General features: G+C 43.7%; 1 protein-coding gene across 1 annotated transcript in view; it reads right to left on the bottom strand.

Moving 5' to 3' along the window:
* The window catches only part of NAF1 (nuclear assembly factor 1 ribonucleoprotein), a 52,927-nt gene that overhangs the window by 30,402 nt on the left and 4,747 nt on the right, over positions 1 to 17,778 (bottom strand). The window contains exon 3 of the mRNA XM_014611577.3: positions 3,251 to 3,344. Within this exon, the coding sequence (XP_014467063.1) occupies positions 3,251 to 3,344 (94 nt within the window). The remainder of the gene's footprint in view (positions 1 to 3,250; positions 3,345 to 17,778) is intronic.

Raw genomic sequence — 17,778 nt, 5'->3', positions numbered from 1 at the left:
TAATCGGGGGGGGGGGGGGGGGGGGTGGAGCACAGTTCTCACCGCTGCATGCACCCCAGGAAGACATGGGGGGGCACGTGCCCATAGATCTGCACACGGGATAAGGGTGGGCTGCCAGTGCAGCCTGGGGCTGCATGGGGCTCTTCCCAGCAGGGGACTGCAGTCCAGACAGGTGGCAGCGCTAAGAGGGGGCTACAGGGAAGCTACAGCAAATTCTGGGGTGACTACAGACCCCAACCCCCACTCCCAGCGCTGCCACCGCCCACCCCTAGTACAGCCCCAGCAGAGTCCCTGGCCAGAAAGAGCCCTGTGAAGCCCTAGCCCCATGCCCTCCTGGGGTACATGCAGCACTGGGAACCACCACCCCCCCGGACAAGCCATGGCTCCATTCCACACTCTGCTCCTCCCCAGCTGGGCAGCATCTACACCTGCCCCAGCCCCACTCACTCCCACAGGGCCTCAAACTGTGCACACGCACAGGGCATTTAATCAGCCACATCAGACAAAACAAAACAAAAACGAAAAAACCTATTGCTAATGCTCTCAATTTTCCTCAGATCAGTGCTGATCCGATATGGGACCAATGTATTGGTGCAGCTCTAAAAAGACAGCTATCTTTATCTATATTACCAACAACATTTAATACCAAAACAAATTTTAATTATCCATTTTACATCCTAATATTTCAGTCAGCTTGAACACAAGAAACTATTTATCAGTTCTACTTGCCTGGTGTTTCAAATTCTAACTCTTGTTACAACAATTAGGTGGGAAACACTTTAAGAAGAATAGATCATATATACAAGCTTTGAGTTTGTATTCTGAAGTCAGGGGTGTAGGTTGTAGCAGTGATGGTCTAAGGCAGGCTTGTCCAACATGCAGCCCGCCAAGGCATTTTCTGTGGCCCGCAATGTTGCGATAGGAAACGCCCCTTGTCCCTCCCACAGCCCCTCAGCAGCTTCCTAATGGCCGCTGAAGGGCTGGGAAGGGACAAGGTTCCCACACGCACCGCGTCAGCTTGACGTTGCCAACACAGTGAATGTCGGAAGAGGAGCGCAGACCTAGCCCGCCTCCTCCAGTCCCCAGCACCACGTGGGGAAGACACCGCGCTTCCCAGCCCGAGCGACTTGCTGCTCCCCACCCGCAGGTGAGAGGCAGCCTGGCTTGGCTGCCTGCCCCCGGGCCGCTGGCAAAGGCAGAGCGTCGCAGGCAGGTGCCTCCTCCCGCCGGACTGTCGGCATTGGCCACGCCACACGGGGCAGCCCCGGGCTCAGGCCGAGCCTGCATTCACTGCACCCCAAGGTGCCACACGGCCCCAGCCCTGGCTCCGGCTCCCTCCAGCCTGGCGCGGCGATGCAGACCTGCAGAGGCGGCACAGCAGCTGGGCTCGCCCTTGTAGTCTGCCTCTGCCACCTCCTGCCTGGCCAAGGCGCCACAGGTAGGACTGGGCCGGTGCTGTGGGCTCCCGGCACCTCTGTGTGTGTGTGTGTGGGGGGGGGGGGGGGGGGGGTCCCTGCCTTTCACAGGGGAGGGAGTCTTATGGCAAGGGTCATGGCCCTGTGTTTCTCCGCTCTGCCTCAAATAATTGCCCACCCCGGTCTAGATCAGTCCCGACCCAGTGTCCCTCACTGCTCCTACCTCCAGACTCCAGTGCCCCCGTGTGTGGGGCATGAGGGGGCCCAAGTAGCCCCTTGCAGGCTGGAACTCTGTGGCTTTTCTCTTGTGGGTTGGCAGTTATATGTTTTTCTCCTTTAAAGGAGAACCCATTTTTAAAGTTCGCTCGTGACCCTTTCATATATTCTTGAGACCTACTTTTGGGTCGCGACCCATGTTTTGAGAAATGCTGGCCTAGATCATGCCCGACCAGTGCTGTCCAACATCTTTTTAAACACCTCCGATGATGGAGAGTCCACAACTTCCCTAGGCAGTCTGTTCCACTCCCTCGCTGTTCTAACCTCTGTGAACAGAGAGCTGGTAGTGGAAATACAGCAAGGTTTTCAGGCTCTGTTCTGTGTCTCGTCAGTTAACACATGGACAAAAAGAAAAGGGGAAGAGGTTCTCTCTTTAATTTCTACCTCCTCCCACTGGCAAAAGCTGTTGGAAATTTCTTCCCAAGGTCTTGTTTGACTGGTGGCAGGATGCCTGCTGCCTCATGGGGTCCAGGTCAGGTATTGTTTTTATTTTGGATTTTAAACCACATTTCCAGACCCATTTCATTGTCACTTCCTGCAACTTCATTGGTGTCAAAGGTTATGTGACATCACTTCCTGATGTGATACCACTTCCTGTGAGGTCTTTGAATATGGCTCGCCAGCACACTGGGTGATAAAAAGTTTGTGATCTGGCCCCACATTCAAAAACGTTGGACACCCCTGGTCTAAGGACACAGGCAGACAAAAGTTCTTTGGGTAAATCTGACAGCTTTTATTAGACCAACTGATTTTTCTGATTTACCCAAAGAACCTTGTCCGTCTATTGTGAAGTCAGACACAGGAACAATCATTCAGTGTCAGATTCTGCAAAAGTCTGATTTGCCAAGTTCTTAATTGTTGATGTATACTATCTGCATCTGCTGTTCCATCCATAGTTCCTCACAGTCCTACTTAGGCTGACACTACATCCAGCCCCACAGATGAAGCACATCTGTCATCCTATGCTGGTGCCAGCTGCCAAAGGACAAGATGCTAGTAGCATATAGATAAACAGCAGATAAAGCAGGCGGTACCAACTATACAAACATTGTGAAAGAAAAATAAGTTTATTACATCACTTCTTACTTAAAAGGGATGGGGGGGGGAAACAAACAAAAAAAAACCCCACACATTTTGGAGTGGACCATCACAGAACCTTCAATTCTTTCTTTTACCCTTCTCCTATATCTTGCAAGCCAACTGAAACACTGAATATGGGCTACAGATTTCTGAAGACATTTTTACCAGTTACAAATTAAGCATCTACTTTTTCAACAATTTTTTCCATGACAGGAAATTTTCCTGAGTGCCCCACAAAACATCCCTACCTTTAAAAAGATGCCTTCAATAGCCAGGTAAGAAGGAGTCAACAAAAAAAAAAAAATTATACTCAATAAAACCATTCACATAATACATTTTGTTACACTATACAAGCATACAAAGTCAAAAGAAGCGTATGCTCACTTTAAGAAACGAGATGCTGCAGTAAACACCATGTACTCAAAACAATGATATAAAATATGGTTGCTAGTTAAACAAAATAAATGCATCTTGCTTACCTAACTGATCAATAATGCTTGAAACTGTCCCAAAAGGCTTTAGTTCAATATCCTCAGGCAGAATTATTACCAAATCTTCACCAAGAGGCAGTTCCTGAGAACATCAGAATAATTAATCTTCAAAGCATCATTTTTCACACAAAATATTACCCACTGGTGAGAACTTCCCTTTTTAAACCATTTTAGACATTTAATTTTGAAATTCAATAAAAAAATCCAGTTAATTTGTAATAAGACATTCAAATAATATTCAAAGTTAGTGCTCATCAAGTAAGAGAGAACTAGTTTTGAGAATGCCCCCTCTTTTTTTTTTTTTTTTCTTTAACCATTCACTTGTACCATACCCCAATACTATAGCCATGTATTTAAGATAGCTTAACTCAGCCAGAGAAGACTGGCTTCTAAAAGCTAAAAATTGTGTTTTAAAAAGCTTCACTTTCTGACATTATCTTTTAAATAATTACATCATGGCACCCATGTACAACACTAGAAAAAATACTGTAAGAGAAAATGAAATGGTATTGTGGGGAGTATAGAGATTGAGCAGCTGATATGAAAGCACTAAAAAAAAAGAAGCTCAAGCCTATCATTTTATCATATAAAACCATTATAAAACCATTTTATCATATAAAATGCTATTACTGCACTAAATTAGACACAATAATTCAAATCTAAAAACTTTTCAGCACACAAAGTTAAACTACAGGGTACAGGAGAAAACTAAACACACATTTAAATTTTATGTTTTACACAACTTAGCATATGTAACAAATCTAGCTAAGCTTAACAATATGCATCATAAGTTTAAAATGTAAAATCATCATGAGTTTAAGAGATTTGTGTGACCAGACTTGTGTGGTTCATGTGACCAAGCTCTGGAATAGACTCCCAGGAGGGGTGGTGCAGGCACCTACCCTGGAGATCTTCAAAAGGAGACCAGACACACACCTTGCTGAGGTTATTTGTCCCCAGTTGTCTTTCCTGCCCAGAGCAGGGGGGCTGAACCCAATGATCTCATGAGGTCCCTTCCAGCCCTAAACTTCTGTGAATTTGAGATACGGTAACTCATTCTTCAGCAACAACTATTACCTTGCAAACATTTTTTTCCAAAACAATGAACATACACTACTCTAGTAATACTTTTTTTTAAAATCGAGTTTTCAATTGTCCTCATCTTCCCATTTAATTTTATTACTATTAAAAGGATCAATTCATGTATACTCTGTATTCTTGCAAGATGTCCATGTATTATAGGGTAACGCAAGTCAAGCCACACACTGGTTATCTCATCCTTAAACCATCAATACCAAGTCCTCAGGCAAAATTATTCATGTGACTACAAAGAAAGTGTTGACTGCATTTTCGTTTTTTCCCCTATGCCTCTGCCTCCATGAACAAGAGTCTCCCACAGTATTATATCAAACTAACAGAGTCTCCTTTACCCAGTTTCCTAAAAGACTTACACACAGGGCACATCTACATGTTCATTAACGTGCTTTTGCTAATACACATTCAGATTTAGTGCCTCCATTGTGAGGTGCAAGAAAAAAGCTCATTAGCCTATTAATGTACATTAGCAATAGCACATGGTTTTTTTGTGACACTGTAATGCACATTAAGTGTGCATTATATGTGTGCTTTAATGCTCATTAGCCTAAGTATTATGCTAATCATGTGGAAAAAGAGCAGCTGGGCAGCTAAAAGCTCCCAACTACCAGCCCCACATTGCGAGTCCCAGAGCACAGGGAGCTTTGAAGAGCATGCCTGTACCCATGTTTTTTAAAACTCCCAGCCAGAGCTGCCATGCACAGGGTTTTGACAATCAGCTGCTTGTCAGCCCAGCTACTGCAGTATGAGGCCCAGTCCCAAGACAGACCCAGAGCTACCCAGCCAGGCCAACAATCAGCTTGCCAAACTGGGGAGTAAAGCCTGCCCCAGTGTGGTCCAGGGCCGACTATCAGCTAATTATAAGCTCCAGCCAGACTGCACTGGAGCCAGTTTGAGTCCCCTATGTAAATCTCGATGGCTACAGCTTACAAGCAGCTGAATGTTGAGTGGCCGGACCTGTAGTGTTTCTAACTTGCCACTGCAGGGGAAGCTCAAGATTCTGATTATGCCATTATAATTATGGCAAGTGAAAATGATATGATTGGGATCCAATCCCTGATCCCGATTACATACTGTGCCACGTATGTGTGCATTGCAGGAGGCATGATTGTTGGGACTGGAGATCAAATCTCATTGCACCAAAAAATGAATATATACCAGCAGCCTAGAATACAGCAACATTATATTTTTCAATAACTTCTTGTAGGGAAGTCTATAAACAAGTTCTCTTTAAAGCTTCAGGGATGAAGCAAACAACAATGGCTTGCCAGTGACAGGCTGCATACTTCTAAAACTTGCTTTTCTTCCTACTAAAACAATACAAAAAGTTTAACAGACTTGTTGCTTAGATCAGCGTTTCCCAATGTTTTCCAACCCAAGACACACTTATATTAATAAAATTTTTCTATGGAACACCCATTAAGGCATTCCCCATCCCCATATTTATAAGCTGATTGCCACAGCAAAATTCCGTGGCACTCCAGTTCACTTGTGACGGCACGCTATTGTGCTGCAGCACACCAGTTGGAAAACGCTGACTTAAATTTTTCTTGCCCCAAAGACCTAAGCATCTAAGTTTACTAACCTGTAACCCATCCTTAGAAGGACCTTATTCCCAGGATGCAGCACAGCGCAGAGAATAGTTTATAGTAGTACCTGGTACAACACTCACATCCCCTCCATTCCTGCAGATTTTGGGAGTGAAGCTATTAAAAAGCAAAGTGCTTCAGTTGTCTCAATTCCTTCTACCACCTTCTCAAAAATATTTGAATTAAGACTGAGAAAGATGATGGATATGGATAAGCTTGAATGGTTGTGGAAGTAAGAAAAAACTATCAGAACATTTTCCGAAGTGGCACAATAAATGTTTTGAGTGTGGTCAGACAACTGTTTTTCTATTTACAGAAAAAACTGAAGGATAGACTTAGACAATGGAGTTTGCACTTCTCTTCTGACAGATATTACACCTAGAATGAATGTTATTTTGATTCAAATGATTGATGGAAGCGCAAGCAGTAATTAAAAGGGAGACTTAAATTTTGCAAAGCCTAGGTTAAAAGTCCCATAATACAGGTGAATCTTTGATTGACAGGATAGACGTTCATGAAACCTTTTGTAAATCATTTTTGCCCCGTCTTGAGTAAATGCGGCTCTATTATGAATTTCTATATGGGGCACCGATGTGTACGTTAAATAGACCATCAAAGACTAATGACAGACCAGAAAGTTTCACATAAAATTAGTATAGAATGGATAAACTCTATGCTGTCATTTCAAAAAACATTTTCTGGAATTTATCAAAATCGGTTTCATGGAACAGAATCTCTTATATACATCAGAATTTTATGAAATATGCTGCAATATGCTGCCAGGTACCATGCATGAGGACATAAATGATAAATAAGGCTACCAACCCTGATCTAGACCAGGGGTGACCAACCTGCAGTGCACATGCCATAGAAGTGGCATGGCTAGCCACTGCCTGTGGCGCACAGCAGATCAGGGAAGAGTACAGGCAGTACAACAGCAGAAAGAGCAGGTCTCAAGCCTCCTGTTAAACTTGTGGTCTATGCCAGAGGAGTACATGACTTATCTCCTATTTAGGCAGGACTGGAAGCATCTTTTCTGCTGCTGTTGAGTAGGAAATGGTCACTGCTACCATTAATATCTATGCACGAAGTACAAAGATCTAATAAATACTTCACATTCCAAAAGCAAAGACAGGAGCAACAACACTTCTTTTCAAGGGCTGGTGAAACTAGCAAGTCAGCTGTTCATCTAGTGGCCACCTTCAAGATTTTATCTATATTGGCATTGAAGTAAAACCCCTTTCTGGAGAAGTCCCCAGCCTCCAAGACCAAGTTTCTAAATTATATATTTTGTCTCAATGAGATGACAAAAGCTACTGTTCTTGTTGCAGCACTGCCTGAATCAAACCAGTTTCTTCATCTGTTTCATCTAAACAGTCTTTTAAATATCAAAACTTTAAACAGTTTTCTTTGCTATTCAGATTGCTATTTGCTTTTCTTTGCTACTTATACTTTAATAAATAAGGCTACTACCTGAGAAATGGTAACAATATCTACATTCCAGAAACCCTACCATGTTATGACGCTGACAAATAAAAGCTTTTTGATCCACAGTGCCAGTTACAGAGCACATTTGGCTTACTTTTGTAGTGGACCAGGAGTTCCCTGTGTCTAATGGATAGATCCAAGCAACTGCTAAGCACTTGGGCTCTTTGTATCATTCTTTAAAGGCACCCAAAACTCACTATTGGCTGCTGAGGAAACCCAGGTGCTTAACAGTTTTTCTGAATTGCACTCGTCAAGGTCAGGCATTTACAGAAAAAAATCCCGATTTTTGTCCTTTGCTGCCATTAGAGGTACATTGATACACTGGTCCATATTATATCAGCACCAATATCATTTACATTATCAGCAATTGGCTTTTTTGGCTGATGGGGCCGATAATGTCACTGATAAATGCCGCATGCATGTGCACAGGATACACAGGGCCAACCTGGTAAGTCTGTTTGGGGGAAGGGGACAGATCAAGACCCTGCAGTGAAGGTGGGAGTAGGGCTGGGGCTGCCCAGCCGGGGCACGGCACGGGATGGAGCTGCGAGCGGCTCATTCGGAGGTGGATTCCCCCTGCATCTGTATACAGGGCGAGGGTGGGCAGCCGCTGTGGGTGGCGCTGAGTCAGGGCTGTGCTCAGGGCAGGCGGTGGTGGCACTGGGAGGGGGGCCACAGGGAGCTACAGCGAATTAGGGGGTGGCTGTAGCCCCCCCCCATAGGTCCCTCCCACCCCAGTGCTACCACCCATTCCCAGCTCACCCTCACCCTGCACACAGGTTCAGAGGGCACATTCACCCTATAGATCCCCCAAGGGCGTACATGGCAAGGGGGGAATCTTCCCCGCAGTGAGCCCCCCAGACAAGCCTCACAGCTCCGTCCTTCACTATACCTCAACTGGGCAGCACCTGCCCCTGCCCCACTCCCTCCCTCACCACAGGAGCCTCAATCTGATCCCCCCCACACCCCTTCCCCCAACAGACTTACTAGTCGGACACTGCTCTCCAAGCTGCCAGACTGCATATCAGCAATAGAATCGGTATTGGCCAATACGTCTCATTAATAAAAATCAGCCATCAGTATCGGCCCAAAAAAATCTTTATTGATGCACCCCCGGCTACTATTAACTCAGATGACTAAACCCGTCTTAAAAATCCCTATGGCTTGCATTCTATTCATGCACAGGTTTACTGCAGAAACAGAAAAAAGGAAGTTCTGTTGTAAGTCAAAACTTCAGTAGCCAGACAACGGAGACAAGTAAAAAGCTCAGCATCAAAGTACCAAAAACTAGATAAGCTTAGAAGTGGACCCTGTTGCCAGTGTTAGATTTGGTCAAAAATGGAGCTAGAAGCATGGTAATAAGTGTTTTTTTATCTCTGTGTGAAAGCGCAAGGTTGCAGGGTGACAATGTCTAACTCAATACAGAAGAAAGTGCTAACCATCTCCAAATATCTTAAGGAAGAGGACCCAACAACACAGATCAGAAAGAACTACTTCATTCTTCACAGCAGCCCATTTTCCCCTCTAGACTTTCTTCTTCCACATTTGAAATACATCTGAAGCATCAGAAAATTCTCAGAATGCTCTATTTAATGACCCCTACCAATGCTGAAAATTTTAACTAAGAGAGCCCCAAGCTAACCTAGTTTTAAGCTACAGCCCAATACCACAGCTTCTCTCTTCATCTGAGAAAAGAACAAAGATACAGAAGAGTCTTGTTCCAGCAGCATGGATAACGAACAGCAGAAGGAAAACTTACGTATGAAAAGATTAGGGGAAAAAAAAAAAGTGAGGAAAGGATCTTACATGAAAACAATAAAAGGCAAGCAAAGACAGTATGCTAATTTGAAGAAAGGATGTTAGCAAACCAAAGTATGTTATACTGTACCCTTAAATCCAAAACACATAAGCCAGGGGAATACAATTAGGGGACTCAAACATATCACTACAGGGTAGAATGTGTCATGTAATATTCATGACTAAGATACTTGAAGAAGTGCTTTTTTAAAGATTTGTTTCAGTAGCCTTCCATGCCACAGTAAGGAATTATTTGGATATCAAGTTCTTTCATATCATAATACATCTGGATTTCTTTTAAACATAATTATAAATGCAAACATCTTGTGTACATAATTTTCATCTTGTGGATTACAACATGACAATAATGTTGTTTCACCCTTAGACTACTGATAGATACTTAACTCAATTCCATTTCACCATCACTTATACTTTGAAAAACTGGAAAAAAAACAAACCCAAACGCACAATAAACCAACCCTTTCAAAGGCATATTCATCAGCACACTGAGTAGTGTAAAGCAATCATAATGCAGTGGGCACATAAATGGCTTTTTATGCTGCTCCAACTACATAAGTATATTAGTTTATCTGGCTCCTTAAACTATACTTGATATTTAAGTTAAAAGACCAATTTAAATAAGACCAGGCCAGTACAAAACAAGAGCTAGGATGTCCCAAAACATCTGTGCTTCAAGGGCTCATGCTTCAATCCCTTCCACCAGTGCTACTTGAGGGTACAGCTGAAGTAAGGCAGCAACATAAAAGAGCACTTTTACGCTCATATTCAAGCTACCAGTCAGTCACACAGCTTTAAGAAACAACCACAACAACCAAGAGATATTGGTGACACCTGGGGAAAGTAATCTACCTATGAGATCTCTTGACATATTACCAACCAGCCTATCTTTACCACTAGATCATGCTAATTACTGTACGTAAATCAGTTGTAAAGAAAGAAGAGATGCACTACCCACCCTTTACTTTGACATGATTCCAAGCATGGCTGATACAATCATAATAACTAGCCATGGCCTCTAAAATCTTGGCCTAACTATAATCCAATTTCTTCACATTAATCCAATGAACAATATTCAACTAGGTTCAGTGATATGGAATGCTTGACAAATTCACTGTTCAGCATGATCTCTTAAGATTACTGTAAACAAAGTAATATAGATGTTAACAATTTTAGAACATGGTTAAAAATAAATGAAGAGCACACTAAAAAATTACTAGTGAGGACAAAAATGTTGTGAACATGGGGAGGGCATCTTGTATTTTTCATAAATGAAGCTAGAATCCAACCTCTTTGCTAACTGCAATTAACAATGGAATTGTGACAGGTATTTAGATATTAGTTCCCAAAAAGGAACAGAGGATGGATGGATAGATACGTAGGTAAACAGCTACCTTTAATGCTTGCCTTTAACAAATGTAATCATAAAATTGCAAGTGTCCTCACGGGTCATCTAGTCCAGCCCTATGTAGTGATGCAGAATGCCCTACTCCTACACCATACCAAAAACAGATGCCTCTCCAGCCTTTCTAAACACTTCCAATGAAAGGGATTTTACATCTTCTTTAAGAAGCCTATTCTATTATTATACCATTCCAAAGATTAGGAAGTGTGGGGGTTTTTTAAATAAGATTTTGTATAAATCTTATGAACCCACTGTCTCAGTGGCAAGTGAGATAGTTATTCTCCTTCTCTATTCTTTTTGAAACTGCATTCCATTGCTCATGACTGAGTCCAGGATGCATCATAGCACCAGATTCTGTCTGGTAGCACTACCACCAAACCAATAATCCTCCATTCTTTCTACAAGCACTTAGGTTCTCTTTTTCTTTGTTGCTGAATTTCATTTACTATCATCCAGTTCTCCAATTTATCAAGATCCTTCAAAGTGTTTGCAGTACCTCACAGGTTTGTGTATACCTGTAACTGTGATCACAAAACTCTTTGCTCTTAATCCAAGTCATGAATAAAAGTGTTTAACAGTATCACACCAAGAACAGGACTCTTGCAGAGCCCCACTTCATATATCCTACATAATTTTTTTCCTTGAAGTCGTTCAGCGATATAGCCACCTAAGAAGAAATTCTATCTAGCTTGTTTCCCCAGTTTAATGATGAAAATGTCACATAAGTGTGTTCAAAGCCTCACTAAAGTCCAGGTATAACATATTTACTTGAATAAAAGAAGAGGTCCCCGCCCCCCTGCAATCAGCATGGGAAAGAAACTTCTCATCTTACAGTCACATACAAGGAAACCACATTAAATACATTGTCTATGGTTAAACTGCTGCCAAAAGTAGCATATGCTCAGTAATGCAAACCGAACTAGGAAACTGATTAAAAGCATCCAACACTGAGCATCACAATAAAACACATGGCTCATATGGGGCAAACAGTAACCTACAAAGATAGATTAGTGCAGTCCATCTGAATAAAGGTATATTATGGTAGTACCCAATGCGCTCAGTCCCCCTCAGTACCAACTTGTTTTCAAGTCATAGCGAGCCACTACACTGAATCCACTGACTTCCTCTTCACTCCCACAGCTGAAATGTGCTTTTCTTTCCTGTTTCTAATGGCCCATTTCTTCACCAACATTAGATGTCTGGCCAACATCACCAAATGGGACCCCAAGCAGTTCACCCAAAATCCCTGTCACCCCCTCTCAGTCTGATGCATATGATTAGTAAGGCCCCACCCTCCATGAGGTTCAGCAAGACCAGGTTGCCCTGAACTTCACCTGCATATAAATTTCTGAAGCAGAGGGCTAATTAGCACAATGGGGGGAGGGGGGGGGAAGAAGGGGCAGGTGCATCTGGAGCATACACACATATTGAAAAGTGCTGAATCACAGAGTTACTATGGCTTGAAACTCTGCTGACTCTGCTGGGGCCCAGCCCAATTTACTATGTAAATCATGAGCCTTTTGACTTTGGACTACTATCATGCATAGTTTATACTCTATATCGAGTAGGTATAAAAGTACTGCTTAAATGCATGTTTTTGAAGTACATGTGCTAAAGCTTGCATCAGTTAAAAAACAAAAAACAACAAAAAAATTAAAAAAAAAAAACCACCAACAACAAAAACAGACAAAATAAACCAATTTATCCGTCAGTGCCCCTCACTTCCAAATCTTCCCCTCACTTACATGTGCTCTGGGAGAGAATGTGGGGGGAGGGAGGGGGAGGCAGAGAGAGCTGCAGGGGGAAGAAGTTTGGGGGAGAGAGGTCATGGGGGCCACCTGACCACCCTGGTCGCAGCCGGAGCAGGGCCAAAAAGAAGGCATACCTCCAATAATTAGGTTCCGTACCTAGAAAATTGTAACAAATTTTTAACATTTTCCATATACAGAATCTAATTATCAGGGGGTTGTCTTATACTCAACTAAATATGGTATTAGTGTCCACTACTTGCCCCTCATCCCAACGAGTTAAGTTGTCAAAAAAGGAAATCAAGATGGTTTGTAAAGATGTCTTCTTATTAGTCTATGGTGGGTACTAATGATCAACTCTTCCTCCACAAATGAACTGCTTTACATCATCATGTCACTGAACAATTTATTCTATACTATGATTTTACAAGAGGACTATTTGTATAATATAGGATGAATATATTCTTGATCATTTAGAATACTTAAATGGAACTATGAAGACATGTACAATTTACCACATTTTCTCCTGCTCATCCAGAGCATAATTTTTTGTAGACTAAGTGTTCATACACATGACAGATCTTTTCCCCATCCCAGGATTTAGTCAAAGGGTATTTTGAAGAGAGGAATTAGATCTCCTGCTTAGTAAGGGATCTATGTATTACCTCTGCCTGCAAAAGTCACCTTACTCAGAACCACAGGGTGAGGGAAGCAAGAATCAAAGGATGGGAAGGTGGGGGGCAAAGAAGAGAAGATTTTTGGGTCCCCATCCCCTCCAGAAACAAAACATATATTTTAACAGGCATTAATATTTTGCAAGTTAGTGAACACTCATATGTTGAAGTAAATCATTTGAAAAATTTGTATGCAGGCTTTTAATTATATACCTCCAGCTAATTCTATCATTGTAATATATGGCATCACAGGAAATTATTGATACTCTGATTACTTAGAAGCTGAGCCCTTATTACCTGTCAGTAGTATAAAGTTTAACTTGTTTCAGCAGCATTTAAGCATTTAATAAGCAAATCTAACAGTTTACAAGCAGTGCCAAAGGCTAAGCTAAAACACAAAAAGTAAGCTTACAAGAAGTGGAAACTTGGGCATACGAGTAGGGAGGAGTATAAGAGTATTGCTTAGGCACTGCAGGGATGAAATCAGGAAGGAAAGCGCAACTGATGTTAAAGCAAGCAAGGGATGTGAAGGGTAACAAGAAGGGTTTCTACAGGTAAGTCTTCAACAAGAGGAAGAACAGGGAAAGTGAATGAATGGATGCCTTACTGAATGGAGACGGCAACCTAGTGACAAATGATGCAGAAAAGGCTAAAGTATTCAATGCCTATTTCATCTGTCTTCACAGGCAGTCATCTCCCAGACTACTGCAGCTGGCAGCACAGTTTGGGGAGGAGGTGAGCAGCAGACAGTGGTGAAAGAATAGGTTAGGGACTATTTAGAAAAGCTGGACATGTACAACCCCACACACAATGCACCTGAGGGTGCTGAGGGAGTTGGTAAATGTAACTGCAGAAATTGGCCGTTATCTTTGAAAACTCATGGTGACCAGGAGAGGCCCCAGACAATTAGAAAAGGGCAAATGTAGCACCCATCATTAAGGAAGGAAAAGAGGAGGGTCCTGGGAATTATAGACCTGTCAGCTTCATCTCAGTCCCTGGAAAAAATCTTGGAGCAGGTTTTCAAGGAATCCATTTCTAAACACTCTGAGAAGGCAGCGATTAGGAACAGTCAGCACAGATTCACCAAGGGCAAGTCATGGCTGACTGCCTTCTATGATCATCTCTGTGGATGCAGGGAGAACAGCAGATGTGATATACAGTGGAGTTGCATCTTACGCGAGAGTTAGGTCCTAAAGTCAAAGCGTAAGACGAAAATCGCGTATAATCAAAATTACCCACCACCCTGCGCTGAATTCAACTATACGCGGGGTGGGAGCGGGGGCAGGGGCTTGAGTTTGCACACGGCGCTGCTGCTTACCTGGAGGCCCATTATGGCAGTGACGGCCACTGCCTCCAAAACCTCCTGCTGTCACCACGGAGCCGTGCCCAGAGCTGTGCGGCCGGACGCCAGACGGCAGCACAGCCATCCCCACCACCACCCTGCGCTGTGCCACAGCCACCAACCACACAGCTCCAAGCACAGCTCCGCGGCAGCAGGAGGTTTTGTACGCCCGTGCCAGCGATGGCTGCCTCTGCATCCAAAACCTCCTGCCACCACTGCGGAGCCACGCTTAGAGCTGTGCAGCCGGCAGCAGCAGTGCAGCACGGGGTGGAGGTGGGGATGGCTGCGTGCCGCCTGGCCACCAAAACGCTGCCGCCCGGCCACACAGGTCCGGGCACGGCTCCATGGAGACAGCGGGAGGCAGTGGTCGTCACTGCCATAATGGGCCTCCAGGTAAGCGGCAGCTCCATGTGCAAACTCAAGCCCCTGCTCCCCCTCCCACCCCGCATATAGTTGAATTTGCGTAACTTAAATGAGCGTATGATGCGACTCCACTGTACCTCAACTTCACTAAGGCTCTGAAATGGTCTCCTACAACATTCTGGCAAGAAAGCTAAGAAAGTTTGAGTTGGATAAATGGACTACCTTTAAGGTGAACAGAAAACTAGATGGACAGTCTGGCTCAAAGGGTAGGAATCAATGGCTTCATGTCTAGTTGGTAGTTGGGATCAAGCATAGTGCCCCAGGGGTCAGTTTTGTTCCATATCTTCATCAACGATCTGGAAGATGGGATGGAGTGCATCTTTCTGCAGATGTCACCAAGCTGGGTGATGGAGTGGAAGTGAGTCTTCCCCTCTATTTGGCACTGGTGAGGCCACATCTGGAGTATTATGTCCAATTTGGCAGCACCCCCACCCTCCAACTACAGAAAGGATGTGGACAAACTGAAGAGAGCCCAACAAAGGGCAACAAAAATGGTTAGGGAACTGGGGGACATGACTTCTGAGGAGACACTGAGGGAACTGGGCTTATTTAGTCTGGAGAAGAAAAGACTGAAGGGGGATTTAATAGCAGCCTTCAACTACCTGAAAGGTGGTTCAAAAGAGGATGAAGCTAAATTGTTCTTAGTGGTGTCAGATAATAGAACAAGGAGCAAGTTGCAACAACAGAAGTTTAGGTTAGATAATAGGAAAAACTGACTCATTAGGAGAGTAACAAAGCACTTGAACAAGCTACCAAGAAAAGTTGTAGAATTGCCATCCTTGGAGGTTTTTAAGACCTGGCTAGAAAAAGTCTTGGCTGGGATGATCTGGTTGGGGGTGGCTATGCTTTGAGCAGGGATTTGGAATGGATGAGTTCCTGAGGTCCCTTCCAATCCTAAATTTCTCTGATTCTATGAAACTTTGTAGCTATTATATTTTAAAAAGTTGTTCTTGATTTGCCAACCCTAAATAATGTTAGAAACTGTAAATTTAATCGTAAGAGGTAAACAAATGTGGGCCAATAAACCACTGCCCAGAAAGAACATGAGCAATCTGGATTATTACAAAGACACATAAAATAATACTGTAGCAGTGGGGCGTATCTGCGTTTGACCAAGCCACTTAATTTCCTTGCTGTTATAGATCAAGTCCTCATCTGACCCAGCACAAAGTCTCTGCACACATAATGCTTCATTTCAGTGCCTCCTACATAACAGCACTGCTCTGGCTACAGTAACAGCTAGAGTCTCTAGGTCCCTCCTCCGGCTTGCCTGTCCAGGCCCCAGGGTACAGGCCAGTTTAGTTGGACACTGCTGGGAGAGCCAAGAGTCAGTCTGGGGCCATGAGTGGACATGATGCGGGGGGGGGGATGTCTACACAGTCCAACACCAAGGGAGTACATGCACTGTGCAGCAGTGGGGAGGGAGGAGGGGAGGTCTAGCATGTTGTATGACCTAGGGCAGTGATTCTCAACCTTTTGCACCTTACGTCCCACCAACCATTGGTCCCAAAAACCCTGGTCCCACCATGATAAGCAACGAGCAGGGGGGGAGGAGGGGGGAGCGGACATCCCCCGACAGCCAGTTGACAAACTCCTGCTTCCCACAACCCAGTGTTGCTGCAGACAGCAGGAATCTCGCTGCTGCAAGCTGTACCCCCCACTCCCCCAGCAACATACCCCCTGTGCCTGCCACCACTTTGAAGGGCACAGCCCCACACTGCTACCCTTGCTGCAGCCTTGTGTGCAGGAGGAGCTTCACCGGGTCAGCGTGGGGCAAGCAGCACCAAGAAGATCCCCAAGAAGATCTCTGCCAGCCTGCAGGGAGCTCGTTGCCAGCAGACTTCGTCATAAAAGAGCTTCTCTCCCAGAGACTTCACCAAGAGCTTCTCTCCCAGAGACTTCACCAAGGTATTACTGTAATTATTTTCAAAACTTCGGGTCCCACCTAGATGACCTTTGCATCCCACCAGTGGATCACATTCCACGACTTGAGAAACACTGGCCTAGGGGGCCTGTGGCTTGCCTTGGTGCAGCCCACAGGCATCCACTGGCATGTTCAGCCCCTGGCCACGCAGCAGTCGAATAGCCCTGATGTACAAGATGAGCTAAGCATAATACAAAGATAGGACAAGAAACTTGGTTCTGATTTACATTGTTTTTCTGTATTTCTGTCTATTGATATATTTCTTTATTACTCATGTTTACATATATTCAGGAGAGACCAAGCCAATATACAGCACCGTATTAAATGAAAGCAACAGCATCAGCTGAACTGCCATACTTGCTCATACCTAAAGATGTTTCAGACCAGTATCCCATCTATGCAAGATGCCAGTACTAAAATATTTTAGAAGAAAAAAAACCCCACAGAGTAGGAATATTCCATTAAAGTCTACTCATTATCCTCATTGCCTTAACCTGTGAACAGAACCTCCATTCTTCATACTTTCTGAGACAGGGGTTTTTTGCATTAACTGCTGTAACTTGGTATGGATGGATGTTTGGAATAATAAGAATATACCATCTCCAAATCTTGTAAAATCCTAGCCTTACTGACATCACGTGGCGAGTTCAACACTCCAACAATGTCTTATTTGAAGATTTCACTCTCAGCCTTGAATTTCCCGGTCTACTTTCTGCACGCTTATTTCCTTCTTAAAATGTATTTATTTGTCTCCTTATTTACCTCTTTAGGAAAAGAACTCAAGAGTTCTACAAACTTCTGCTCATTTCTTTTACCCTTCTGCGAGCTTCCTGCCCTTAAATTGTGTGGTATCTTTTTTTTCCAGTAAGGAGGTTGCCACCGTACAACAGTAGCCTCATCTGAGATCTCTCACAACGTATGCATGGCATTACAAATATAAATAAAGGAAAATAAGAATATTCATCCTAAATGGTTTATGATTAGTCCATCCATCAAATTATCAGAAATAAATA

This window comes from Alligator mississippiensis, chromosome 2, assembly GCF_030867095.1.
Source record: "Alligator mississippiensis isolate rAllMis1 chromosome 2, rAllMis1, whole genome shotgun sequence".
In the NCBI taxonomy this organism is placed as follows: domain Eukaryota; kingdom Metazoa; phylum Chordata; order Crocodylia; family Alligatoridae; genus Alligator; species Alligator mississippiensis.
The sequence above is the reverse complement of the archived record's forward strand: the minus strand, read 5'-3'. Positions and strand labels throughout refer to the sequence as shown.